The sequence below is a fragment of the Desmodus rotundus genome, chromosome 12 (genome assembly GCF_022682495.2).
Source record: "Desmodus rotundus isolate HL8 chromosome 12, HLdesRot8A.1, whole genome shotgun sequence".
In the NCBI taxonomy this organism is placed as follows: Eukaryota; Metazoa; Chordata; class Mammalia; order Chiroptera; family Phyllostomidae; genus Desmodus; species Desmodus rotundus.
The window spans coordinates 28056719-28084448 of record NC_071398.1 but is presented as its reverse complement, the minus strand read 5'-3'; the positions used below and the strand labels follow the sequence as shown (position 1 = coordinate 28084448).

At 51.2% G+C, this 27730-nt stretch overlaps 1 protein-coding gene across 1 annotated transcript in view; it reads right to left on the bottom strand.

Annotated features, from left to right (window-relative positions):
• CRISPLD2 (cysteine rich secretory protein LCCL domain containing 2) overlaps positions 1-27730 on the bottom strand; it is a 64277-nt gene that overhangs the window by 17860 nt on the left and 18687 nt on the right. The window contains exons 3-12 of the mRNA XM_024556236.4: positions 24214-24332; positions 21467-21599; positions 20906-21021; positions 15479-15579; positions 10213-10347; positions 8464-8524; positions 5341-5407; positions 4751-4881; positions 3015-3058; positions 1694-1766 (exon numbers count right to left, since the gene is read on the bottom strand). Coding sequence (XP_024412004.2) covers positions 1694-1766; positions 3015-3058; positions 4751-4881; positions 5341-5407; positions 8464-8524; positions 10213-10347; positions 15479-15579; positions 20906-21021; positions 21467-21599; positions 24214-24332 — 980 coding nt within the window. The remainder of the gene's footprint in view (positions 1-1693; positions 1767-3014; positions 3059-4750; positions 4882-5340; positions 5408-8463; positions 8525-10212; positions 10348-15478; positions 15580-20905; positions 21022-21466; positions 21600-24213; positions 24333-27730) is intronic.

Below are 27730 nucleotides of genomic sequence, written 5' to 3'. Positions count from 1 at the left end.
AGACCGAAGGATTGAGAAATGGAAATGGTGCAGGGAGGGGGCAGGGGTGAGCAGAGAGAAAGAGAGTGTGTATGTGAGAGATTCAAAAAAAAAAAAAAAAGAAAACAAAATTTAGGTAAGAATGAACATCGTTTCCTAGATCTTCTAGAATGTCAGGTCAAAAACCTAGATTTTAGATATAGTACTATGTCAAGTTTTTCTTTTCGTTTGTTTTTGTTGAAATCATTTCTTTCAGCTTCTCTTTAACATTTGGGGAAATCTACTGAAAGGTTGGAGGGTTCAGCGAGGCGGTGGCGGTAGTCATGGCGCGGTGGGGCGGGGGTGGGGAGCCAGCGCTTCCAGATGAAGGCAAGTAGCAAAGGGGAGTCAGGGACGTCCTGTCCAGTCTCCTCCCCGTCATGGGCTCCCTCGGGGGGCTATTATCTGCTCATACCTCCGGGGTTTCCGCCCATTAGCTTTAAGGTCAGTCTTTCTCTTGGAGAATCTAGAAGCTTTCAGGCCCAGGATTAGTGTTCACAGGGTGCTATATACCTCACCCAGCTTCTGAGAAGACTTAATGGCTACTTCGGAGACAGATGCTATGAGGACACTCTTTATTTTATGTTATGATGCATCATCCTCTAAAATCAGCCAAGTAAGATCTGAAAGATGCATGTGAAAGTTAGTCTTTAAACAAATGGTGGTACTTCCACAGAATGGAACACCACACGGTGACACGAAAGAATAAACCAGGCACGCTCCGCAGCATGAATGAATCTTGAAGGCAGGCAGAGAGAAAGGAGCCCAACAGGAAAGTCTACACACTGTGATGGCTCCATTTATATAAAATTCTAGAAAAGGCAAACTCAGAGGGACAGAAAGCAGATGGGTGGCTGGTGAGGGTATGGGGGGGGCGGGGGAGGGGGAGGGACTGAGCACAGGGAACAATCTAGGATGAAGAGAATGCTCTCCACCTTGATTGTGGCCTTGGCCGCATGACTGTGCGCATTTGTCAAAACACGTTGATTTGTAAACTTACGAGTATAGTGGGTGAATTTTACTGTGTGCAAATGATACCTCAAAAACTGGGTTTTAATAAGCTATTCCTAAAGTTAGCCATAGAAAATGTCACAGATCCAGTAGAAGAATCAACAAGCTGATTGAAATTGGACAAGCAGCACAAAGCTTCCAGAGTTCAAGACTGATCTATGAGACCAAAAATGACAAATCTCGAGGTCTGTCTGAGGGGGCTGGGAGGAGCTGTGTGGCAAATGGAGTCAATCCCACAGGGGTACGGACTCTGTCCAGTGAGTGGAGGCAACATCAAGAGGACAGAGTCCTTCTCAGCTAAGTTCCCAGAGCAGGGTTCCAGGGACCAGCTGTCCACTGGGCTCACCTCGTAGCATCTAAACAGGCTGGTCCCCTCTGGCCCACTCCTGAAGATTCAGCTTTCAGTGGTCCCCAGGAATTAGTGCTTCTAATATCCCTCAGGCTATTCCAGTGTGCAACCAGGGTTGAGAACCAGCGGCCTCAGGGAAGGTCTAGTGGACCCTTGAGTCTGAATGTGAATTGACTGACTTCCTGTGTGTATGCATACAAGGGCCATATCTGGAATTCCACTGGGCTTCACTGCAAAGAGATGACCCGCAACCCAGCACGGTGCCTTCTTCTCTCGGCCCCCATGTTTGCAAAGCCAGGTGCCAGTGAGACTTACCTTGGGCAGTGGGTCCCTGGCTTCTCGAATGGGCAGAGCTGAGCGACGGTGGCGTAGCAGTCCAGGTCTTGCACTGTGGAAAGGAGCCATCGGGAAAGGGTCAGGAGATGGGCAAGCCTGGGCCTCACACTACCGGCCCGTGCATCAGGCTGCTAGACAACTGGGTCCTGGGGGTTCACTGAGCCCTCCAATAGAGCTGGGGTAAGAGCCTAGCAGGTGTAGCCCCAGTGCTTGGGCACTCCACCTATCACCCCTCAAGGGATGAGACAAAACCCGTGCCTGGGCGTGTTTACTGGCCAAGGATGCTACCAGCCGCATAGCTTCTCTGTGGGTTGACAATACTTTTTACTTGCATGGTGCTTTTTGATTTTGAAACCTTTCTCCTACTTCATCAGGTCAGAGCCTCATGGCAGGTCTTATTCTAATTATACAGAGGAGAGAACTGAGGCTCAGAAAAGCTGAGACCTCACAGGACACGGGTGAGGACCCAGGTTTCCAATTCCCAACCTAGAGCTCTTCCAAAGGAGGCCAGTGACTCTTAAAAGTCATGCGTTCTGTTTAAACAACAGATGTGGGAAAGCGGTTCTAATACTGGCCACCTGCTGCCTCTGACAGCATGTCCTCATCTAGTCCAGAGCAGGGGCAAACTCTTTCTTAAAAGAACAGAGAGTAAGTATTTCCAGCTCTGTGGGCCCGATGGTCTCTGGGGCGAAGAAACCGGCCACAGATGACTGCATGAATGGGCATAGCTGGCTGCCAATAAAACTTGGTTTACATGAACAACTGCAGGAAGGAAGGGTTTGGCCTAAAGGAGGTGGTGACTACAGCATGCTCCCCCATGGGCGCACCCCACCCTACCAAACGATCATACCCATTGCCCTCTTGTCCACGGCAGACATTAGTAATCTATCAAGCTCTGTTTTCTGCTGAGCCCAGAATGAGGCCTCAGCATCCATCCCAACACACTGTTCCAGGTAGCCACTGTCAGTCAGTAGAAATGCGACCTCCCTATGCCACCTATTGGCTGCTGAAGACCCAGGTGTTGGTATTTCTGTGACATTCAGCTGGAGCGCCAGGCCCGTGTGTCTGATTTAGCACTCTAGGGAGGGCCAATGCCAAGTTCAGATATGTTTAGGAACCAGTTAGAGAATCGGCCTCCTCAGGAACCTCTTTAAAAAGCCTTTACAACGTTAGAACAGCAATATTACCAGGCAAGACAAACATTACGTCAACAACTAAGGGCAATGAAATTTCCAGGGAAACCCAAGATAGCCCACATATTATGGTCACATAAAAAAAAATAAAAAGGCCGCCAGCTTACCTTTTACTTTCGACACCGTGAATGAGCTGGACGCCTTGTATTTACTATAAAAGGAAACAGTAAGTAAATGTAAACAGAATGGCTTCTACAAGCGCACACTTGCTCCTGCATTTATTTTATCTGCAGCCTCAATGTAACGTTTTTCTGCTTGTCTCCCACCAGCCTGAAAGCCCTTAGAACGTCTAGAGCATCATCTAGAACGAGGACTTTCCAGGGCTCTGCTCAGTAACTTCTTTGTGCCTGATGAGGCCTATGGACTCCTTCTCAGAGTGACAATTTTAAAATACGTATGATAAAAGAAAAGATTAAAAGAAAATCAGTTATTGTTAATATCACTATCAAGGTATTAAAATAAATAAGCATTCGAATAATAGCTAGGTTCCTGTCCTAATGCATAAGAACAGTCTGGAGGTGGGTCTTAGAGCTGCTGTCATTTCGGGGCCGGGACAGAAGGGGGGCAGCGTTTGCAGATGTCTGCAGCTAGCCGGTGTCCCCCGGTGCGAGTGTCCCCCGCCCTGCTAATGCCACACTGGTTTTGGGCCAACATTCAGAATGGAAGGAAATGTCACATTTCAATCAGAGGTTAGTGAAAATAAAGCTTTAATTTGCTTTATGTTGATGTTCGCTGATTCTCTGAACTCTAAAACGTGAAGAACGCACTCTAGGTGCAAAGCTGGGCATTGAAAGGGACCAGAAGTGGCTCTAGGACAAGTGTCCCAGGCAACGCAGGGTCTGAACCTGGCCGGGCCCACAGCTCCGTCCTGCCTGTGCTGAGTACTGAGCATGGCTGGTACTGAGGTCACCCAACCGGTGTATCTCCCTGAGTATCTTCTTCGCTTCGGTTTACAATTCCTTGCTCTTTGTTTGTTTGTTTACACAATCCCTAGGTCACCAGTTTAAGACAGAGAGGGAGTGCTCCAGCGCTCCCTGAAGAGCCAGGCCTTTCGGAGGGGAGTGACTCATGTTGTTTTTGAAACGTTTGGAGTGGCCTCGCAATTCAGATGGGACATGCTGTCTTGGAACAATCACAGGACCTCAGTGCTTTCCTTGTCCCAGGCCCGGGGAAGGCACTGACACTCTGTGCCATCGTGGATTCGCTGGGAGTCAGCCCCGCATCCTACCATGGGCCTCATTTACAAATGAGGGCGCTGCCACCCAGGAGGGATGAAGAAGCCGGCCCAAAGTCATGACCCCCATTGGGCTGTATGATCCCAGGTCACTTTAGCCTCTGATTCCATGGACAGGTCAAGACATGGCCTACTCACCGCTCCCCCAAAAGTCAGAATGGCAAAGACTGCCTGGCCCATCAACCACCACACGCCTTACATGAAAAACATTATCTTGCAAAAAAAAGTTAGAATGTTTAAAAAGTGAAAAGCCTTGTTCTTAGTAAGAGAAAGAGCTAATCCAGAATTAGCCAGAAACTCAAAGATACTATCAACTGTTACTGATAATGTGTCTGGTGAGTCCTCAGAGACCAGGAAGGAAAACAAAGCAGAAGTTGAAACTCAACCAAATTGGGTGGGGGGGGGGGGCAGGAGAGAGAGAACTACCAGAAAGAAACATGCTGAATTACCTATGGGGCGATTTCTGAGTTACAGGATTAAGGTCAGCTCTATCTTTCCCCCTGGTTCTTTATATTGTTCAGTACTTTTCAAAGCTTCAGCAATACTTGTGTAACTAGAAAAACTGTTAAAGGAACCCTGATCAGAATAGATTAGTAACAGAATAGTTACCTCAAAGACTGCATGCCATTTCTTTCTGACTTGACGAAAAAGGGGACCCTCCCGTTCCTGGTGATGTCTACCAGGCCTCCTCTGTCGTCTAGGATCCCGTAGTGAATGGCAGCCCGGCAAATGCTGGAGGACTGGGGGCGGGGAGGAAGGCCGTTAGCAGGTCTGAAGTACCCTTTGTGCGCGGTCTTTATCAGCAACACCCAAGACGTTTGTCTTCAGCCCACAAGAAGCCAAAGAGTTGGGCCAGAGTTCACCCACCTCTGACTCTGCTTCCCTCTAGAAAGCGTCTTTGTTCCTGGGGTTGCTTATCTTTTAAAAAACCCACCCTGGTGCTTTACAGACTAAGAAGAGCGACAAACGGCCCTTTCTCCCCATGCAGTGGAGCGTACTAACGCTCTGTCTAAACCGGAGGCTGAGCTCCACGAGGGGGGGCCCCAGGGCGCAAAGGTGGCTTCCCAGGTCTGTGAGCCCAAGAAGGCCCACAGGTCATCTCTATGAACCTAAGGCTGGGCGAGGGAGGGGAAAGGAAATCTTTAAAACGCACGACAGCACTCCATACAGGCCATTTAAAGAAGTCTGGCCACACTTACACTTTCATAAAAGAGAGTTCCAAACACCTTCGCTTTGTTGTTCAGGCAGCCTGCTGGGCACCGGTACCTGACGGGAAAGAAAGAAGATGACCTTCACAGATAAACAGACTCAATATCACCTTGAAATTATTGGGCTTTTTTCTTCAACAGCTCTATTATTACACAGAGAAAAGCTTCAGCGGAATGGAATCCATTGTTTTCTGGCAAAGTCACAACCCGCCCAAAGTTGACAGTCACACGAACACAATTACAAGATTCAATCTGACCTTCTTCAGGGCTACGTTCATGGGCTTAAGATTTGGGTTTAGGGCAGGGATGGGGATAGATGGACAATTCACAGAAGAAAGACAAGTGGCACCCAAACACCAAAAATAAATAAATAAATAAATAATTCTCAAACATCAGTCATTAAAGAAGGCAAACTTTGCCATTTCTAGGTGTCAGATTGCAAGGTTTTTAAAAAATAGAATAACACTCAGTGATGGTGTTCGTGTTCATGAAAAAGTATAAATTAATCTTCCCAGAAAGCCTCAAATCTGTTGATTCTTGAATTTCCCTGTGAGGGTATATCCCAAGAACAAAGTCAGAAAGTCAGAACCACATGTTATTCCAACTGTTTATAATTGTAAAAAACGGGAAATAAGCCAGCAAGTGCCCGAGGAGCGGCCAAGCGCGGCTGTGTGGCCGCGTGTCAGAGTGTTATGCAACCCCCGAGATGGAGTTTTTTCAGGAATATCTTCTGACTCTGGAAAGTCCTAGTGAAAACAGTGACACATAAGATCACATGAGCACTATCAGCTAACAGTGCATGAGGGAAGATTGGAGCTACATTAAATTGCTGCTGACATTGAGAACTTTCTGGACACATTTTTTTCTCTATATGTTGTTGTGGTGGGTGTTTTCCCGATTACTTACACAAACAAGGATACTTTTTAAAGTCAGAAAACAAGCCCAGTAAATGTAATTTTTATAAAAGCACCAGGTACAGAAAAGGGATGAGCCAGGTAGTGGGACAGCTTCTAGGTGAGTCACTGTGCAGAGTCCGGCGTTTGCAGGTCGGGGGGCTATGTTTCTTGACTGGAGGTCTCTAACAGTCCTGGTGTGGATGGCCCTCGCCTTCTCCCACCCGGGCAGGGTCCCATCCGCTCCTGACTCTGGGACTCTTTTGATGCTATCTCACAAAGGACAGTCTTTAAACCTTGTCATTCTTTTCTGTTGAGTACTCAGGCATGATGCTACCACAATGAGCTTGTGGGACAGAAAGTCACATCATCACAAAGGGCCAACTCAGGGACGTCCCCGAAATCCTAGAACTGTGAGCTTGCCAAGTAGATGTGCCTTCCAGACTCTGAGTGCTTCCTGCCCAACTCACCCAGCGCACAGAGAAGTGCACATGCCCCCAACATTGTACAGGGGACAGTCATTGCACCACTCATCATTGCCACACCCTGCTCATCTCACCAACGAACCGACTGTTTACTTTGCAGTACTTGCTGGCCCGTTTCCACCTGCTCACGGGATGATGTCTGAGCCTCTTCAACGACCTCATCCTGGGTTGCTCAAAGTCTATGTCCTAACGCTCCTGCCAAAGGCTGAGCCAAACGTTCTAGCAAACCGAATTCCAAATCCCTGTGGTATAAAATAGGATCCGCTACCTTCTCTCTTTAGCATGTTCTTTAAATGACGTGATTCAGCTTCAGAGGAATGAGTGCCAGAGTCCAGAGGAAGACAAGTAAGGACGCTCCTCCCCCAATTGACATGGTTTTCCTACTGTGGACCTGAGGTTCTGCACGAGGCTGCTGCACCTGTTGGCGGTTCACTGCCAGAGAGCGCAGCCCGGCAGCTGCACTGCCAAAACCAAACTCCTTCTTGGCAGACATTCTTCAGCCTCCGAATGGACAATACTCAATGGCTCCGACAGCTACATGAATTCATTCAACTACCCGGGGCTACACTGGCAGCAGCTCTCCCTCCAGGGGGACCCATCAGGAAGCAGGTCTACTCCGACTCTGCAGCAGGCTTGCCGGATCCCTCCATGGCCAAGGCACAGCCAGCCCACACACGTCCTAACAGCGCCCAGCCCTAGTCCTCCCTGCACAGAGCTCCGGGCCACCCTGGGGCCCCCGCACACAGAGATGGAATGGAGCCCCCAGCTGCGCAAAAACGTTGATCAAGATTGTCATGTGTGTAGCGCTTCTGCCCTGAGCCAATCTGGCATTTCTGCCACTTGGAAACTCCTTTTGAAGCAATAGCGCAGAGCATCTGTAATCCGAACACCTCCTCCCCACTAGGGATGAGACACGTAACTGCAATGTGTGTCCGGGCAGGAGAAGACCCAGAGCTCGGGCCAACCCTCTGGGTCAGGGGTGTCAAACTTATTTTCACCAGGGGCCACATCAGCTTTGCAGTTGCCTTCGAAGGGCCAAATGCAATTTTAGGACTGTGTAAATGTAACTACTCCTTAACAGTTAAGCGAGAGCTCGGCGCTGCTGCCAGGTAGAAACAAGGTGGAGGCCGGATTCGGCCTGCAGGCCTTGTGTTCGCCACCTGAGCTCTAGGTCAAAGGTTAACAATTAGGGGTGATCTTATCCCTTGGGGGATATTGGCAATTTCTGGACATTTTTGGTGATCATAACTAGGGAGGTGCTCCTGGCATCTAATGGGTAGAGGCCAGGGATACTGTTTAACTTCCTACACTGCACAGAGCAGCCCCCTCCACAGAGCAGCCCCCCCCCCCCCCCCGCCCTGACACACACAGAGCAGCTCCCGCCACAACGGATTATCTGGCCCTAATGTCAGTAGTGCCGAGACTGGGAAACTCTGGTCTAGGTTACCAGAAATGGGTCATCTTTATGTGCTAAGCTCTTCAGAAAGGGCGGCATGCAGTGGGAACTCTGGCCAGTCTAATTCATGGCACAAAGCAAGCCGAGTTACCTCCCCGCTCACACGTTGGTGTGCACTGTTGCTGCTAAAAGTAGAGAATGCCGCTTTTTGTGAGTTTCTACCCAGCTTGGTTTGGGTGGCCATGGACTGGCTGATCATGATGTGACCCAAAACCCCAACAGCAGGCGCTTCAAAGGGCTATGGGGAGTGGTGAGAGAGGGACCAGCCCCCAGACCTTACCTGTTGCACGTGGACCCTTTGCACTTGTCCTTCATCTTGGTGTCACACCTGACGACTTGGGCTAGGAGAGAAATGCAGGGATAAACATCACTGCAAGGATCCAGAGGATGAGTCTGAGTTAGAAAACCGCACCCCCCACTCTGAGGAACTTTCTGGAACATTCTGGTATCTATGCCATATGAGAGCAGCAGCATTGCCTAATGGCTGCAGGCCTCAGTGGTGAGGCTCGAATCCCAGACCTTCCATTTGATAGTAGTCATGTGACCTTGGGCATGTTACTTCCTCTCTGAGGTTCTATTTCCGCTTGTGAATAATGGGCATAGGTGTAGTGGGTACTGTTCCTGTGAGCACTGAATGAGAAAATACATGGAGCCTTGGAAGGGAGCCTGGCACATGCTAAGTGCCCTCTAGACCCCCAGGGACCTAGAGAACAGACCTTCTAAGCCTTATGCAGCTGGGAAGTGAGGACCCAGGCATTCCCCCCTGTGATGTCTACCCCATAGCCAAGATGACTTTGCCAAGCTTTCGGTTTTTTGTTTATTTTATAGGGACATATTGAAATCTTGGAGTAGAGTTATAGTTGGGCAAAAAGACATATATTATAATTTTACATTATAAAAAAAAAGCCAATGGTTAATAAAAAACCTCAGTTTTTTTTTAAAGATTGAAAAAAAAAAGCCAATGGAACTGTTTCAAGTTTCTGGAAAGAAAAGGGCACCAACATATTTCCTGGTCAGAGAAGCCACAGGATGGTTAAACAGGCAGAAAGTCTGGGGAAAAGGCACTTGAAGCCCAAGAAGATAGAGTGACTGGTGGGGGTGGGGCAGAGAGTAGTTGAAAACATAGGGGATGGTCTCTGAGCAAGACAGGCACTGAGGAGGGCCCCTCTCAGGGGTGAGTCCAGTTTCACGCTGTTTAAGGATTAGGGGAGAATCAGAGAGACAGAATCGCAGGCAGTCAGGCTGTGCCTATTGCCATGTCTGTAAGAAAGGGCCCCAAACCCTCAGTGAAGGCGCCACGTACACAAGTGCCCGGCTGGAGTGTTGGGGCCTCAGAGCGCTGAGCTCTAGCCAGGGCAGAGAGAGGAGAAAGAAGAAAAGCCTTGGGAGGTGAGGTGCACTGGGAATCAGGGGAGGGGGAGGCGCAACAGAGGTGAGCATGAGAGTGTTCCGGGCACTTCCGGATGTCTGGGGGAAAACATTCAACTCCTGCCCAAGGGGGCTGTTTGAGGAGACGTGATGATGTCAAACCACCGGGAGCTCTCTGCTGACACAGGGGCACACAGTACTGGGAATAATCCTCACGGCAACCTCGTATGATGGTCCCATTTATGGATGAGCAAATCAAGTCTCAGAGAGTCACGTGGCTTGGTGAAGAAGGACGAACTCACAGGAGATAGCCTCCCCCTTTCACGTCTGTGCTTTCTCTTGGGGTACTGGGTGCTTCTAAGAGGAACCCAATTTCAGCCTAGGTCTTCTTTGAAAGGATAAGGTCCAACCTTCAAATACCTGCCTCAGGGGAAAGTGTCACTCAAGCACAGCTCCTGTAAATCTCATTTTTGAAATGGCTTAAAAATATCACTTTTGAAAAGAAATATCTTAGGGTTGTGCTCTTGTGAGCTGCACGCCGCCCTGCTCCTGCTGTTTGCGGACTTGGAGACCTTGTGACCCACCAGCTCCCCTCCTCCATCTCCCCCAGGGAAAACCGCCCCCTTTCGGGAGCGGCCCAGGGCAGAGACGAGCCACTCACTCATGTAGTTCACAGCAGAGGTTTTCTTGGGTCTGGTCACCCTCGGCTGGACCCAGTCATGTTTCTCTTCAGGAATCGGAGCTGTCTCCACCTCATTCATCTCGTCCCTCTCAGGTTTTTGGTCGTAACTCTCTTCTTCATAGTGAAGACGGAGGGAAAAAAAATGCTGAGATTCAACAAAAATGCGCTTTTCAAAAAAAAAAAAAATCTTGGAAACTAAACCTGTTTGAGGTTTAGTTTGACAAAGAATCATTTCAGTGGTATTTCAGAGCAGACCTGGCCAGGTGGAATTCTCCCAGCCAAGAGGAGATGGACCGGCTCTGCTTGCTGTGTATGCTCTGCACCCAAGAGCAGCTGGGCTGACCAGAGGCGAGAAGGCCCCAGAGGCCCCACACCTGGGTTATCATAATGTTTTCTTGTTCCACCTCCTCCTGTACCATCAGTTGCCCAAGGACGTACATCCTCTGGCCCCAAACCACAGCTGTGTCCCCGAGGTCCCTCTGGCCCTAAGTTTTCACTGGGAAAGGAGTCTTCCTCATTCACATGCCCAATACGATGCACGAAGACTCATGTCAATGGCCGTGGGCCCCACGGCCCCTCATCACCAGCACATCCTGCTCCCTTCTCTACCCCTGTGGGTCAAGGTCACTTAGCTAAACTCAATTCTTTTCTCTGAACTGAAGTTTTCTTATCCAATAACGTTAGACCCATCACATAGGATGAGCCAGTGAGAACCAACTCCTGGTTTAAAAAAAAGTCAGTTCATTGGTCCTAATCTTTCCTCCACCCAAACATTATTATTTCTCCAACAATGACCATGACCTCCATATTTTAAAACATTTTAATTAACTGAACAAATTGCATTTCTTATAAACATCAGTTTATTTATCTTCCAGTTCTCATCACACAAGACAACTATTAACTGCTGACCAGGACCTGAAATCAGGCCACCAGGATACCAACCTATACATTGTAGCCAAAGCAAAGCAGAGAGTTGCTATTTGCATTTGTTTGAATGGCCTTGTCAAAGATGAATTAAAGCACATGTCTGCTGGGGGACCCCTTGGCGCATTTACAGCATGCACCCCCGTCCCCCTCCGATGTCTGCGGGCCAGACTTGGAAACCCCTGCCGCCCGCTCTCCCTAAATGAAAGAAACGACGGATACTTTTGGGCAAGAATGATTTCAAGGAGGAGGAATGAAGCACCCTCTTGGCCTCTTTGTGTCACTGGATTAAAATTCAAGCCCTATCAAGGGTTTATCGATCCCCAGACTTTTTTCGACTTCTCCTTAAGAGCAGCGGCCTCTCTTCTCCAAAGGGCAGACCAAGTTTTTCATGTCTATACAAGACAAACAGCCAAACGAAGGGCAGATAAGTGGTCCTCCAATGCTTTTCAAGACTAGAATTCTTTGCTTCTGTTTCACAGGCCAATTCCCTTCTGCACAACTGCCACCCCAGGCAAATCGAGTCCCGAGAGAATGGACGGGATTTGAGCTGGGAGGTGAACTGCAATCCTGAGTCCTGGCTCTGCTCATGGGCCTCCGGTACTGCTTCTGCACAGCTTGCCCACAGCTGTGATTTCACTAACACTTGCCTCCCCACCCGCCTTCTGTTCCCTGAGGGCTGAAGCCAGCCTGTTTCCCAGCTCCCTAGACACCCGGCTCCCAGCACAGAGCAGTTGCTCAATAAAATTTGCTGGATGAAAGATAATGAAAAGTCCCACAGGATTCCGTCTTTGGATTCCTTTGAACAAAATATATTCCCAGTGAAGCTGAAAGACATTTAGGAAGGGAATTCTGAAAGCATCATTTGTAGCCAAAAACCATTAGGTGAAATCTTTATGAAGACAGCAGGTTTGCAATGCCACTTGGCACGAGTGGCCGCCTCTGGTCTGCCTTCCCGTCAGTGTGGCTGCTCAGGTTTGCCCTTCACTGAAAGCCAGAGCTGTCTCGGGAATAAGCCGGGTTTTCTTCCACTGGCCTTTAGGATTTTTATACCTCATAATCGCGGCTTTATTTAGCCGAATATAGTTTGGTGAAGCAGTCTAAAGCATTTGAGGGCTCACTATTTAAGAAAATGGGCAGACAGTCCTCACCCTCAGACACACATGAAAAGTGGAATGCCTGCCCAGAGGACCGGCTCTATTTGAGCACATCCTAATTAAGATCCCCCGTGTGGACCGCGCAGGCCTGGGGAAATTCCATGCCCGAGTTCATGGCAAGGTTGCTGCATGTACCATCCATCCAGCTCCCAACGGGGGGTTGTGGAGCACAGAGCACTGCTTACGTCACTCTGTAAATTCCCACCTGGGTCTACTAGTGATACCACGGCTCACAGGAACGTTCACTGAACACGGATCTCCCCCGCCACGCTCCTGCAATACCCTCTCATTGCCCTAAGGTCCCTAAGACACGATAAGCCTCATTTCAGACAGAGAAACTGAGGCTCAGAGAGGCTAAGCGACTTTGACAGCGGAGAGTCAAACTGCCTTTCCCCAAAGCCCACGTGCTTTCTCACCACCCCTGGCTGGGCTGGTGGGGCGAAAACCCCTCTGACGGTCTATCTTTGTCCCTGCTCCATCTCCATTGTAGGTCTAGGCCCCACCACGCATGCTCAAGTAAGTAGCTCATGCAGATCAGTCACTTTGCTGGAGACCTTCTTCATGGTTAGCTAAGAAAATTGGCATGCCTGCCAAGAGAATCTGGATATTTTCCACCAAAAATAAAGAAACAAGTACAGAGGCTTCACTGGGCGGGTAAACCAGCATCTAAGGTATCTTTGCCTGTATTTGTTCTTGGAAAATGTCTCTGTGGCCCTGGGGGTATATGTATTGAGAGGACGAGCAGAGCACACCTGCTCCGTGCCCCTGGAGGCCCTGGAGTGAACCAGCAGTTGTAACTTCAGGTGGTCAAGGTTCAAGGAGAGTCTGGCTACAGTAAGAGCAGGAAGGCACATGCAACACCTGTCTATGTAGTCAGGGAAGGCTCCCTGGAGCAGGTGTGACATAAGAGCTGTTTCCAAGGAGAAGAAGGCATCTGCCAGGTTCCCAAGATGTATAAGACCTGCAGGCTGGGAGAGGGCCAACCTTCCTTAGCGGGTGATGAAGGACCCCATGCAGGGATAAATGCAGCCATCCCTCCTACTTTAAGATGCCTACCAGCTGTGTTTGTAAAGCACTGACTGTGTTCGGGTTGCTGTGCTAGCACTCACATCCCTCTCATTGCTCTCCTGTGGGAGAGCAGGAGGCAGGATTTTCCAGCTCTGGTCCACAGACATCGGAGGGAGACGGCAGTCCATGCAGTAAAGGTCCAAAGGGGCCCCTGGCAGAGATGTGCATCAATTCATCTCTAAGAAGCCACTCAGGCAAATGTAAATAACATCTCTCTGCTTTGCTGTGGCTGAAATTCATGGGCCTATATCACCACTGTTACAGATGGGAAAACTGAGGCTGAAACCTGCATGCACAGCTTGCAACGGTAAAGATGGCCCTGTTCTGCCTTAACTGGACAGCTCTGGGCCATGCACACACAGAGACCCTTCACGAAGGGAGACTCCAGAGGAGCCCTCATGGGGATCCTTCCCTCATGGTCCCCAAATCTGACAGAGAAGTGACTCCCCTGGGTGACAGGAAGCAGCCACAGGACCGGCCTGAGTAGGACTATGAAGATGGGAACTGATATGCCTGAATTGGACCTTGACCTGCATTCATCTCTTTTATATTTTTCATTTTTTTAATCCTCACCAGAGGACATGCTTATTGATTTTAGAGACGGGGGAAAAGGAGGGCAAGAGAGAGGGAGAGAAACATCCATGTGATAGAGAAACACCAGTCAGTTGCCTCCCATACCCGCCCCAACCTGGGATCAAACCTGCAACCCAGACATGTGCCCTGACTGGGAATCAACCCGCAGCCTTTCGGTTTATGGGACGATGCTCCAACCAACTGAGCCACACCAGCCAGGGCGCATTCTTCTCTTAGTCCCTCAGTGCCTGCAAGGCTTGACACAATTACTACTTCTCAGACAGGAAGACCGAGGCTTGGGGAGATGAGGTGACCTGCCCAGGGCCCCACTGCTAGAATGTGGCAGGGTTGATATTCCCAAAGCAGGTGTGCCAGCCCCTAAAACCCACGCTTGTCTCACAGTCCGGGAATCGGAGGGGGCGTATCAGGGGACAGTTCACACAAGACAAGCATGTGGAGACAGGGAAGGAGTGTAGCTGAGGGGAAATGGGGAGTGATTGTGTGGTTTGAGTGCCAGTCTCAACACCGGGTTTGTCACCTTTCCTGCCCCTCCCCCACTTCCCCAACTGGCAGAATCAGCAGTGAACAGCTGGCCAGAACAGCAGAGCACCCCACCCCCTGAGAGGGTGTGGGAACCTCACCCTAGCCCACCTGTTTCTTCACCCTAGAGCCCATGGAACTGACCCCCTGTCCCCTCCTCTTGGCAGAGAGGGCGGCTCTCTCTTGCATGCCCCGACCTCCCGAAATGGCCCTCTGTGCCATCACAAGACCTGTGGATGGAGCCACGTGAAAAACTCATCCTAACTGCAAAAACACAGATAGTCCCTTCGGCCCAGCCATGCCTCCTCTCCTGGGATGGAGCCCGAGGAAATACTAAAATGGGAGAACCACTTTAGGCATGAAAAACGTGCATTGTTTATAGTAGCTGGGCGAGTAGAAACATTCTGACTGGCCACAGTAAACACATGGGAGAGCAGGAGGAGCTGGAAACTGCACAGCCTTCGGAAGCCCCAGGTGTGCCAGAGGAAGGGAAATGTAAATGTTCATGACAGGCCGGGAAAGGATGGACAAGATGGGAATGTGGGTGGGTGGCCGGCGGCAGGGACAAGGATGGGAAGGATACCCTTGAGAGACAGCCCTGCCTAGCCTGGGGCTCACCTGGAACATCACAGTCTAGTCATTTGTTTTTAATTCCTTGTTTGTTGCCTGTTTTATATCAAACTGTGAGCACCAACCAATAGGCACAGGGACATGGACATGTCTGAGTAGAAGCTGCGGTCAAAGTCCAGCTCAGAACCTGGCCGTGGGAGACACTCCCTGGGGGGACACCCCAGGGAGGTCGTAGGTCCCCAGGGAGCTGGGGGTTGAACCCCGAGTCTTCTCATGCACAGGTGGGGGGAAGGAGGGAGGAAGGAGGGGAGTGTGAAGGTGACTGCAACAGGGCTGGGGGTGCCCCTTGGGCCCACAGTTCACTTCTCCCAGTTTGTGGTTTGCGTAAGGCGCTCTGTGAAGTCATTTCCTACCTCGGTAACACAAGTTGTTCCTGCAACCTCCTCCGTAGCTGGGCGGGCACTCGGAGCAGGGCCGGCCGGTTCTGTACGGGGCCTCTCCAATCCAGTTCCCCCTGAAGACAACCAGAAACACTGTCAGGTGGGCCCGCCCCTCGAGGGCCCAGGGTTTTGCCTTTCCTGGTCCCACTCAGGCTGAACACAGTCATGGAGGGAGGAAGGTGGGGGTCGTATGAAGGGAAAGAGGAGCTGCCCTGGGCCCCTCCTGAGCACATGCCCCACACCCCACTGGCCCCACATCACCCCTGCTGCTCCCCTCACACAACTCTGACCACCGTCCGGCCCCACCCAGCCCCAATGCCTTTGTACTGAAAGCTTCCAGGACGCCCCCTTTGAGCTTTTCCGAATGAATAAAAGTCAGTGTGTTCATGGAGCACCTCACATTTACCAAGTGTGGAGCACAGACCCAGCCCAGGTCACTCCATCCTTCCACCACCCCTTTGCACAGGAAGAAACAGGCTCAGAGAGGCTCCGTGACTTGCTTGAGGTCACACCGTGAGATCTGAACCCAGGCTGTGGGGCGCAGGGCTTCTGACCACACTCTGCCCTTGAGGCTGGGACTGAGGTCCCTCTGAGCACCCCGGGCACCGTCCACCTCCCTCTGAAGTTCCTGCTCAGCGAGATTTCTCCAGGGGCCAGGGAGAAGGTGGCAACTGGAACCCTCAAGTCCTCACAGCACCTGGGTCTTTGGCAACACGAACTGGAGCCGTCAGTGACTGAGGACCCGTCTCTGTAACTTGTTCTAGAAATTTTCTTCATGAGATAATTTTTTCAGCTTAATCCATATTGCCTTCCCCATAGAGAAGGGAAACAGGAAAAGGCCTGCCTCACTGGGAGCCAATCAGAACCCAGAGAAAGACTCCACTATGGGGGGTCATTGCCGTGTGCAGAGCACCAGCCAAACCAGAATGGTGATTCCAGGAGGAGTTAGCCAAAAATAAATAAATGATGATGATGATGATGATGATGATGATGTTCACGTTTCAGCATTAAGGCATATTTTTGTGTAATTTTTTAAAAATAAGACGTGACCAAACACCAAGACACATCACAATTTATATGAAATATTAGAGGGACTTATTTAAGAAAAAGAAAAAGATCAAAACTATGGACATTAAAGTGACAACAAACTCACAACTATCAACAACTGAATCTAAAAAAACAAAAACAAACTAAGCAAACAACCAGAACAGAAACAAAATCATAGGTATGAAGATCATTTGGAGGGTTATCAGCTGGGAGCGGGGAGGGGAGAATGGGGGAAAAGGTACAGGGACTAAGAAGCATAATTGGGAGGAACAAAATAGACAGGGGAAGGTTGAGAATAGTATAGGAAATGGAGAAGCCAAAGAACTTATATGCACGACGTATGGACATGAACTAAGGTGGGGGAGGTTGCTGGAAGAAAGGGGGGTATCGGACAGAGGGAAGCAAAGGGGGGAAAGTCAGGACGACTGTAATAGCATAATCAATAAAATATACTTTAAAAAAGAAAGAAGTGACCAAACAAATTAAAATGGTGAGACCTCTCTGAGACCAAATCCTTGTCCCATCTCTACCCCCTTCTCAACGGTCCACAAAATGGATCCTGCGCCGCTTATGTCGAAGTGACTAGTTATCTGCTCTCTTGCTCCTTGAAAGAGAGAAAATAGTGCTTTCGCCTCTGATTTCGCCATAGGAAATCATCTCATCACCCTTTTCTGGGTCTGAAGCTGCTGTCTCGAACTAAAAGTACCATCTCATTGTGCTTCGTGTCAGTTAGTGATGGAGAAATCTTGAATAGTTCATGTACAAAACTGCTTTTAAATTGTATATTATTTTGAAACTTTGCTTCTTTGGGGTTGGGGTGCACTGGCCACCCCTCTGGCTGTGAAAGCTCTGGGCTGGCCGTGCGCTGATCTTGACGTTCCTCTCCCTACCCAGTGCCCCTTATCGGTGAGGTTTCTATGAGGTCCATTAGGTGCGCATCCGGCAGCTTCCTGGCTTAAACAGGACTCTCCTTTGGTGCGGTCTCTTTGAGGGCCGATTGAGAGAAAGAGAAACCAATAGTGCAACTATTTTGAAAGTGAAAATTGACAAATGTCTTTTTTAAAATAAAGAACCAGTCCCGAAGGAAGGAAGGAAGGAAGGGAGGAAAGAAGGAAGGAAGGAAGGAAGGAAACTTCCTTCATGGTCACCCAGTCATCCGCTTGTTTGCCCAGGAAAGGCTTCGGGGCCCCACTGCTAGGCCCCCTTGGGTCCCGCCTCCTCCAGCTGAGTGGTGAAAAGCAGACACCCTGGCCTGGACCCCAGCCCTGCTTCTGACTTCCCCAGCCCGGAGCCCGTTGCTCTGTACTGGGGGTAACGACAGGAGGCTGCTGTGAGGGTGAAGTGAGTGAGCAACCGTGTGGAACCCTCAGACCAGGGCCCGGCCCAGGGTGAAGGTCATACGCTCTGCTCACCTCCTAAACCAACAAGCTTGTCTGGGTGATGCTTGGGACAGCTTTCCGGAGGCCAGGGAGGGGCCCCACTGGTGTTGGCTGGAAGACAAACTGCAAAATACACCCTTTCTGTGTAACCTCTGACTCAAAATAGCAGGACGGCATCACCCAGGGATGTGTGGGCATCAGGCTTAGGGACTGAGGGCGGCATCCCATTATAGTATGTTCATCACTTCAATCCTCACACATCACGGGGGAGAAGTGATAGCGTCCTAACCGTGCCACAGACCCCACTCAGCTGACCACCTCCACTCGGACATGCAAGGCGGGCTAGGGACTCAAGGAGGCCTTTGCAATGACTGCCCCAGATGGGCCACCGCCAGGCAGACCGAGGGCCTCAGAGCCTGTCTTGTTGCCGGGTTAGACTCAGTAAGTTTCTTCAGACATTTTGGGCCCCCAGAAGGGTCCATCACTGTCCCCAGGCTCAGGTTGCTGGGCTATCAAGGGCTCCGTATTTCCTCAAAGGCAAACCACACCTCTGATGCTCTGGGAATAATAACACCCAAGTTAGCGTTTATGGAGGGCCGGCTGGGGCCAAGTTCCACACCGACTTCCCGTACGTGGACAGACTCTTTACTCTTCCAACAGCCCCATGAAGTAAGTGTCCTCTCCTAATGCTCAAGGTCATCAAGGTACAAGACCCTCCACCCCCGCCCGAAAGGATGGAGCCCAGACACTACCCCAGGCCCACTCACTCAGCCACTGCCCGCCCGCCGCAAGGCCAGGGGCTCAGATGTTCGAGGAAGAAGCCATGGTATACACACAATGATAAAAAATGGCCCATCGAACACGATCCCACATGCAGACCTCACAGGCACGGTGCTGAGAGGAAGCTATCGGGCGCGTGAGGGCGTACCGGTCAGACCCCCACATTTCATGTGAGGTCTAAAACGGACAGACTGCAGATGGGGAGAGACGTCAGAAGAGTGGGCACTTCTGGGGGGTATCCTGGGGCACTGGAAACATTCTTAGTTTGACCTAGGTGGTAGTTACACAGGCATATAAATGCTGCATGGACTAAATTGTGTGTGCCCCGAAATCCATATGCTGAAACCCTAACCCCCCTTGTGGCTTAGGTGGAAATAGGACCTCTCAGGATGTAATATAGGTTAAATGTGGTCAAAAGGGTGGGGCCTCGGATGGGATTGTGTCTTTATAAGAAGAGACGCTAACAAGATCTCTCTCTCTCACTCTCCTCCTCCCACCCCCACTGAGAGCACGCACCAGGTGAGGAATCAAGGAAAAGGCAGCCACCTACAAGCCAGCAAGAGAGTCCTCACTAGAAACTGGCCCTGCTGAACCTCGATCTGTGACTTCCAGCCTCTAAAACTGTGAGAAATAAGTGTCTGTTGTTTAAGCGCCCAGTTTCTGGTGTTTTGTTATGGCAGCCTGAGCAGACAAATACATATGTATAGGTGTGAAAATTTATCAAGCTGCATACTTAAGATTAGTGCATTTTACTGTCTTAGGTTATTCCTTTTTCAAGAAAAGGAGTGGGGGCTAAAGAAGGAAAGGATTGTATTTTTGATAGGGTCTTCTATTGTATTTTTAAAGATTTTATTTATTTATTTTTAGAGAGAGAGGAAGGGACAGAAAAAGAGGTGGAGAGAAATAGCACTGTGCCAGAGATAACGTTGATTGGTTGCCTCTCTCACACACCCCTAACTGGGGACCTGGCCCGAAATCCTTACATGTGCCTGACTGGGAATAAGACTGGCCACCTTTCAGTTCCCAGGCCGGTGCTCAATCCACTGAGCTATGTCAGCCAGGGCTCCAGTGTATTTTTTATGTAAAGAGTTAAATTGAATTATTCGTTACTCTCCACCTGCCACTCTGCGAGGAATTCCACCACGGTGGACCAGTTTATTGCTCTTCCGTGGGCTGCATCCCTTCCCATCGGTGACACAGCCCCTTATCCCTGTGGACTGCTGAGACACTGCCGCCATAGGCATGCCAATGGTGGACAGCGAGTTCCATTTTCCTCCAAGCTCAGCAATTCCCCTGCATCGCCCCTTCTCACAGCCACTCATGGCCCAAACCAAATAAATGAGGTCATTCCCATTTTATTCAGTCACTGAGCAAATACACCCGAGGGCCCACAGCATGCAGGGCATGGTGTCGGAGGGAGGCCGGCGTGCTCACCACAGGCCATTAACCAGGTGAGCAGTTCTGCGGCACATGTTTGTCTGATGAGCAGTGGAGGCAAGTGTGTAAAGGGTTAGGCGATACCCTGATGGCACCAGGCTGTGTGAGGAGGAAGAGGGGCTATGACATAAAGACTTGATGTGGTCCTTTCAGAGAGGGGGACATATAAAGATGCAAAAACTCAGTCTACATGAATACCTGCGTTCTAGAGTGCTATCTGCTGCATATTTTCAGAGGAGGAAATAATGGTAATACCACTGTGACAGACCCCACTCGTAGTCCAGTCAAGAGCTATTGCTACTCCTGATTTGTTCAGGGGGTCCCAGAGGAGACTTGCAAAGTCACCTGGGGCAATTCCATTGGCCAAAGCCAAATGGGGTAATCTTGTTTCCCCCTCGTCTGTGAGTGGTAGTGTTCTAGCCAATGATATAAGGAGAAAGTGGGCCAGGGGTGAGAAAGACCTAAGGAGAGAGCTCTTTTCTACCATTCTCCTTCCTGCTGCTTGGGAAGACATGATGCACAGTGCCTGGCAGCCACTTTGACACCAATGAGGAGAGGATAGTACAGCAGGAAGACGAAAGGAGCCCGAGTCCTGGTTGACACTGCTGATCTATTAAGCTCACCCTGAAGCACCGACCTCTAGACTCCTTACTACATGAAATAATGAAGAGATTCGCTGTTTCAGACAGGCTCAGTTGGGTCCTCCACAGCTGGCAAAAACATCCCAACCCAGACCACCACGGCAACTTGTACTTACTTTGGAGAGTAATTGCAGACAAGGTAGACCGCGTTTTCCCAAACGTCTCCCCAGACGTTCATCCTGCGGCAGGTGTTCACAGCACAGCCAACCCTGTTGGTGGTGGCCCAAACGATCTGAGAAGGCAACACCCACGCATCAGAACTCAAGGGGCAAGGCACGCTGGGCGACGTGATCCGGCCTGGATCTTAGGGTGCTGGTGGAAAGGGGCATGTGGTGAAGGGATGGGGGGCCAGATTTTCCCCCAACCCACTGAAGATCTACACATTTGTTTAAAAATAAACAAAACAAAAATCGGAACAAACAAACCACACACAGGGAAAATGCCCCAGCATGTAAAAGTGCCATAGAAGTTTCTAGAGCTCAGTCTCAGTGTTCTAGTTGTGAATCAGTCACAAACCACACGATCCACCAGCTATACTTCGAACAGCACCACACTGAAGGAAAATACGAAGGCAATGACAGTAGAGGTTTCCTATGGGGCAATAGCCTTGCAGGGCCAGCGAGCGCCTGGGTCTGGGGGTGCCGGACCGAGTGCGAGGCCCCTTCCTCCCGTGTTACCTGTGTGTAGTGGGTGCACATGGCCCCCGAGCACCTCTCCGGACACCAGGGGTTGCACTCGTGGGGGTAGGGGTAGGTGTAGTCCTTCACCTCGTCATACCAGGACTGCACGTGGAACCCGGGAGAGCGATACCTGTGGGGACAGACCAGCTCGTTATGTTCTGGCCACCACATACCCAACCATGGAGACCACAGCTGGCACCACCTCTCAGGGGGTAGACTGGAGGAGGGGCTCCTTCAGGGACAACAGCCCCAAATCCCACCAAGCACCTGTTACATATGCTTACAACCCAAATTGGCGAAGAGCTTCCCTGGGCATCCCTGGAGTCCTCCTGGTTTCCAGGAGTGTCCCCCAGGTGGCCCACATGCCACCTGTGTGCTCAGGAAACTTTCACCTGACCCCCAATGAGTCATTTTTTGACTCACTGAAAATAAACAATTGAACACAATCATGTGTTTATTTTCATGTGCACTTGGGAAAGTATATGCGGCCCATGAACCCCATATTCCAAAGGTATTATTGCTTAAGACAAAATGATTCAAGACGTGAATCCATTTAAAGCCAATGTAGAAAAAAAAATTGAATAAATAGTTGAACAGGTGATGCACAGATGGGACATCCCACCATGGCAGGGGAGAGTGCGGAAGCTGGAGAGTGGCTGGCTACGGGGGGCCAGGCCGATGGGCTCCCATCACCCACCAATGGATGGTCATGACCAGCTTTGTTCCTCGGCCACCGGTCGGGGGGGGCACCCAAAGACTCAAATGCAAGGCAGAAGCTCATTCAGGGCACGGAAACCTGTAGGCATGCAGAGCCCCGCAGTCCGGTATGCAAACCCTTTAGAAAACTGCCTATTTAGGGTTTCTCACTGAGCCTCCCTCGCCCCAGCGGTGAGGAGGGCCCCTGGTCATCACCGTCGGTGGCCGCTGCCCCTCGCTTTGGCCCCATCCGCCAGGCTGGCACTGGTTATTTTATTAGGAGAGAAAATAAACTGGGTGCAAGTCCCAGGGCGCCATCACCAGTAAGTGTAAACAAAGCGGTCTCCGGAAAGAGAAAGGCGGCGAGGGGGACTGGCCATGACCAAGAGCGCTGCGGTGAACAGGCACGTAGAGGGCTTGCAACAATTACTGTCCGGGCCCAGAGCGAGTGGCAGCAGTCAGTGACACAGCCAGGGAAACAGCCTGTTTGCCTGGAGCCAGCTTGGGCAAGAAGCTCCAGAGCCTCAGGACAGGCGGGTGCTGTGGGGGCCCTGCAAACGGGGGCCTCTTCGGGAAGGCCAGTTAGCAGTGTTCGCCCAGAAGTGGGGAACCTTGGAGTCCCATCGGTGCCACTCCTCACAGTTATCCTAATAAAGTGATTCAAGAGAGCCAACAACAACAAAAAAAGCAGGCCACAGGGATGGAATGACTACATTCTGGGCTGCCCACTCGATAGCCCATAGGCCGCCTTTATGAGATGATAACCACGATGACTCTTTAATAGAAACACTGTTTGGTATTAGATGAGAAGGAAAAAAATGAATTAAAAGCTGCCCTGGCCACAGTTACAACTATGTAAAAATATGCCGGCCTACAGCCAAATGCTACACAGGAGCCCAGAAAATGAAAGCAGGGGAACCAGGACAGTGGAATGACGGATTCCTTCCCCCACAGACAGTTTTGTTTCATGCTATCGTAGACTGATTTTATAAAAAGCAGAATTCACCAGAGGAAAAAAATACTGTGTCAATTTGCTTCCATGAAGTCATATCTCTTTCGATCCATTGTGCCACCTGCCCAGGTGTGGCCCGGAAAAGGAGCCGCCCTAAAGGGAGGTGTAGCTGCTCGTGGCCAGACTCAACTCCAGAACTTCAAGAGCTGGGAGATATCTGGGTTAGAGTCAAGCAAACCCTGACCTGTATTTTGAGGGGATATTTCAAGTCCAGCACAACTTTCCGATGAATAGGACAAAAGGAGAGTGGACCCTGAGACCCTGGCCACCGTTGGGTCCAGATTCAGAGGACTTGTGGGCACAGCATGCTGACTAGGGGTCAGTAAGTCTTAATCGGTCAAAAGCTTTCTTCTCTACCTCCTCTAATGAAACCAGCTCAGAGGCCGGAGGGGGCTTTTAGCTAGGCTGGCTGCATGGGTATGTGGCCCAGTTGACTTTGGGGGAGCCAGGCAATGACATTTAACTGACCATTGTCAAGTGCCTCCCACAGGCAAGGGGACAAAGGCGCTGCCAGGCCAGGAGGCCTCGGAGGTTCAGTGGTGTGCACGACATGGCCAGACAAGAAGGGGAAGGGGGCACCTGCCCACAAGGTGGGATCTGGCTGGGCCTTAAAGAATGAGCAGAACCTAGACGTGCTGGGATGGAGAAGAGAGTTCTGACCCGCCGTTAAAGGAGCAAACATTCCCATCCCCCCAGCTTGCCCGGCCAGCTCCTTCCTGGCCAGCTGCAACTGACTCACAAACCCTTTCAAGGAAATGGAATGGAAAACTCACAGCCTAGAGACCCCGAGTCAGTGACCGGTGTCTGCAGTCGGCAGCCAGACTCACATCCATTTTGCCAGTTACTTGGAAGTGTTCTTGGGCACAGAGCCTCAGTCCCCCCCCTCCCCATAAATGACACAGGAGGCCTCTCTCTCTTAGTGGGTGATCATGAGTGCCAAATGCAATGATGGACATTGAGCACCAAGTCCAGCACACAGTAGGTGCTCAGTCTTGGTGGCCAGTTCGCAAGTCAGGGGGGACCACACAGCTCTTACCTGCCCCAGTGGACGGCCAGGTTCTGCCCGATGGACACCAGCAGACTGGTGGGCCCGTGCTCCCAGATGCACTCGTGGGCCCACGCTGCCGCTGACCTCGCCAGCTCGTCATCCCAGGTCTGCAGGGAAAGGAGAAACGAGCACCTTCAGAGTCAAGGATGGGTATAAGAACCAGAAATGCTATAGCCTCCCACTGTAGCTCCTGGTAGACCCAGGGGCTGGGCTCAGCTTCTGAGGCGTTGGGTCACATGCATGCGATGGCCGAGTTCCCAGCTCAGCAAGTGGGATGTGGCAGGTCAGCAAGGAACTCAGAGGAGCCTGTCTCCAAAGCTGTCCTCAGAGCTCCTGCTCCACCTCTAACTTGCCGGTGACCTTGGTCAGCCCCTGTCCTCTCAGCCTCAGTCCCTTCACCTGTGAAATGGGAGGATGCGTACTATATTTTTCAGACTATAAGACACACTTTCCCCTGCAAATTTGGGAGGAAAATGGGGGTGCCTCTTATAGTCTGAATGTAGCTTACCTGGCTCACTGGGGGGGGGGGGGGGCAGCGGCAGAGCAAGGGTTTTTTTTCCTATTTTCCTCCTCTAAAACCTAGGTGTGTCTCATAGTCCGAAAGATACGGTAAGTCCTGGAGATGGGCGGTGGTGATGGTTACATACCAATGTGAAAGCATGAATGCTACGGAATGCTGTATTTAAAAATGGATCAGATGGTAAATTTTATGTTATGTATATTTTACCATTATTTTAAAAAATAAGTAGCAATAAATGCTTTCAACTTGCCCGGCACTACTCCCCTCTGGCATCATGCCCACCCCAAATCAGGGGCCTTGGGCAGTGGGCTGGGCCAAAGAATCCCAAGACAGCTCCACAGCCGGTCCCGCCTCTCAGCTGGCCCAGGGAACACACATAACTCCTCAGGAAAGAACACAGAGAGAGAACAAAGCAAGCGGGGTCATTTCTCTTCTGTGGAGGAACAGATGCCAAGCGACCCACGGAGCTGACTGCAAACCAGCTGCTGCGAGGCCTCCTCCCAGAGTCATCAGGCAGATGCTCCAGCTCATGGGCAGGCGAGGGCTGTCCCCCGCTCTGGGTAGCCCCAGCCCCTGGCATACAGGAAGTGCCCAATGAAAGGCTGTCTGGGCAGAGCCCTGGGACCCATCCAGGAATAGGAGGCTGATTAAACCAACCATGAGACCCCAGGATGGAGTGTCATGAAGCTGCCTGTTTCCCTCTCCTCCTCCTGCCCTGCTGCCTCTTCCCAGCAAGAAAACCAAGACTCCTCAACATCCCAGGGCAGGTCCTGCCCTCGGGCAGAGCCCCCGGGGACCTGCTTCACATCCCTGACCCACCTCCCATTGAGCTGCAGTGGACCTGGAGAAATGCTCACACTCATCCCCCGTAATGGCGTGCACCTTCTGTGCCCACCAGGCCCCGGGCTACTGCTGCCTGGGATCTCTCTCCAATGTGAGCAAAGCCTGAACAGGGTGGGGAGGGGTCAACACTGGGCCTTAGATGCTGGGGTGGAGGGGCTGAGCTTTGACCGCCTTCCCTGCCAGATGGCCCTGTGTGGAGATGACCCTGACAATGGCCCTGAAGGCTCAGTTTCCCTGACAAGCAGGCCATTTAGACCTAAGGACCCAGATCCCAACTTTAATCCTGAAATACCACGAAGTAAGCACAGAGAAATAAACAGGCTCATGACGAGCTGTCCAGGAGGCCTGAGCTTGCCTGATGCCTATTTAAGCTCCCTTTGCTTGCCCCAAATCTTTCGTACAACCACTAAATAAGTTCAGTGCCACCAGGAAAGACCAGCAGAAACCCAGCCTGTTCTAGCAGAGGTGGGAGGCAGCCAGGACCCTGGGGGTCTGGGGTCCCGTGAGCTTCGGGCTGAGGAAAATACCTGCTCCCAGGGGACCCACTCAGGCCTTGGGTGGAACGGCACAGGGTGCAGGGTGACCCATGCGGAGAGAGGTACAGAGCGTCCTTTCCCCGTGGAGACCAAGGCCAAACCGTCTCATCTAGGGAAAGATGGGGAAGAAGTCTCTTTCCAAAGCTGCAAAGAAACCTACCATAATTTCCTACAACCTTAGCCCTAAAAAGGTCTCCATAAGCTGCCCATGCACTCTGAAAGGGTGCCCCTTCTTCCTTCTAAAATTAACACAGCCCCTTTGGAATAAATGCCTGGACAATTTTCTTGAGGGAGAAAGAGAATGTTTTGTCACGAGTTCCCAAAGCGTTACTTGCAGGGCTCTCCCCAGGCAGGTGGCCCATTCATCTGCCCTACGGCTGGTGATGGGCCACCTAGTGTGGGCACATGCAGGGACAGTGAGGGGCTCAGAGACACATGGGACGGTCCCCAACCATGAGCACTACCCATGCCAGGGCACAGGGCAATGTGAAAAGGGACAGCTGGGTCCAGGGGACGGAGAGGAGTGTGGCCAGTGGGGAGGGCTGCAGAGGAGCTGGACAAGGAAAACGATGGAGGGAAAGTGCTCTCGGGGAGGACGGGGCACTGGCTGTCCACACACAATATGGCCAGAGGACACCCAGAAGACCTCTCTGGCCAAAGGGGAGGGAGGGAAACAAGTCATGAAGCCAGACAGGGCTCCTGCTAGAAGCCTGGGATGCCAGGCAAGCAGCACCCGGGCTCCATCCTGGGCACAGAGGGACCTAGAAGCTCCTGAGCAGGAGAAAGAATGGAAGAAAGTGAAGGTTCAGGGAGCGTAACGTGACAGCAGGATTCAAAATGAGGGGTGGCAACCCCCTCCCCCAGGGCTGAGGCTGTCCCATTAATCAAGGTGAGACCAGAACAAGATGGGAACATGGGGTGGAAACACGGTAACTGGTGGGAGGGGTGCTTAATTGGGTACAGAGTGGTGGCTGAGGGCACAGGCCCTGGAGTCAGCTGGACCCAGGTTTGAATCTGACTCTGGCACTGCCAGCTGTGTGGCCTCGGGCCTCAGTTTCCCAACCCATTAAATGGGCAAAATAACCCTGCCCACTTCCTAGGGCTGGGGGTGAGAACGGGTATTGACAGGGATGGAAACACATGAGCGAAGACAGGGCGGCAGATCTGGACCTGGAAGAGCTGCCTGTCCCCTCTGTTCCTCAGTGGGATTTCTCCAGGTTCAGAGGGCACCCCCCACTGGCCCTTCTGTGCCTTTTCCTTTCCGACAGACACCTTATCTCGCAGACTCGGCCACACTGGCGTCTCATAGAGAAGGTGCTGTTGAAGGGGGTCTGTGCTCCATTGTCACAGCAACTGTGCCAGGACAGACCCTCAAGGTGGAAACTGAGGCTCAGACTGGCTGATGTCCAGGTCACACAGCTAGGAGACAGCAGAGCCCAGCCCTGAGACCCCCACAATCCTGCCTCCCGGAGGGCTCGGTGGAAGGCTCAGGGGGGTTTGGGGGCTGAGCCCCAAAGGGGTGCCATGGGGAGCTGACCACAAGGCAGCCTCTGCCGGGGAACTCACGGGTGCTGTTTTGGTGGGGAGTCAACAACAGGGGCAAGGG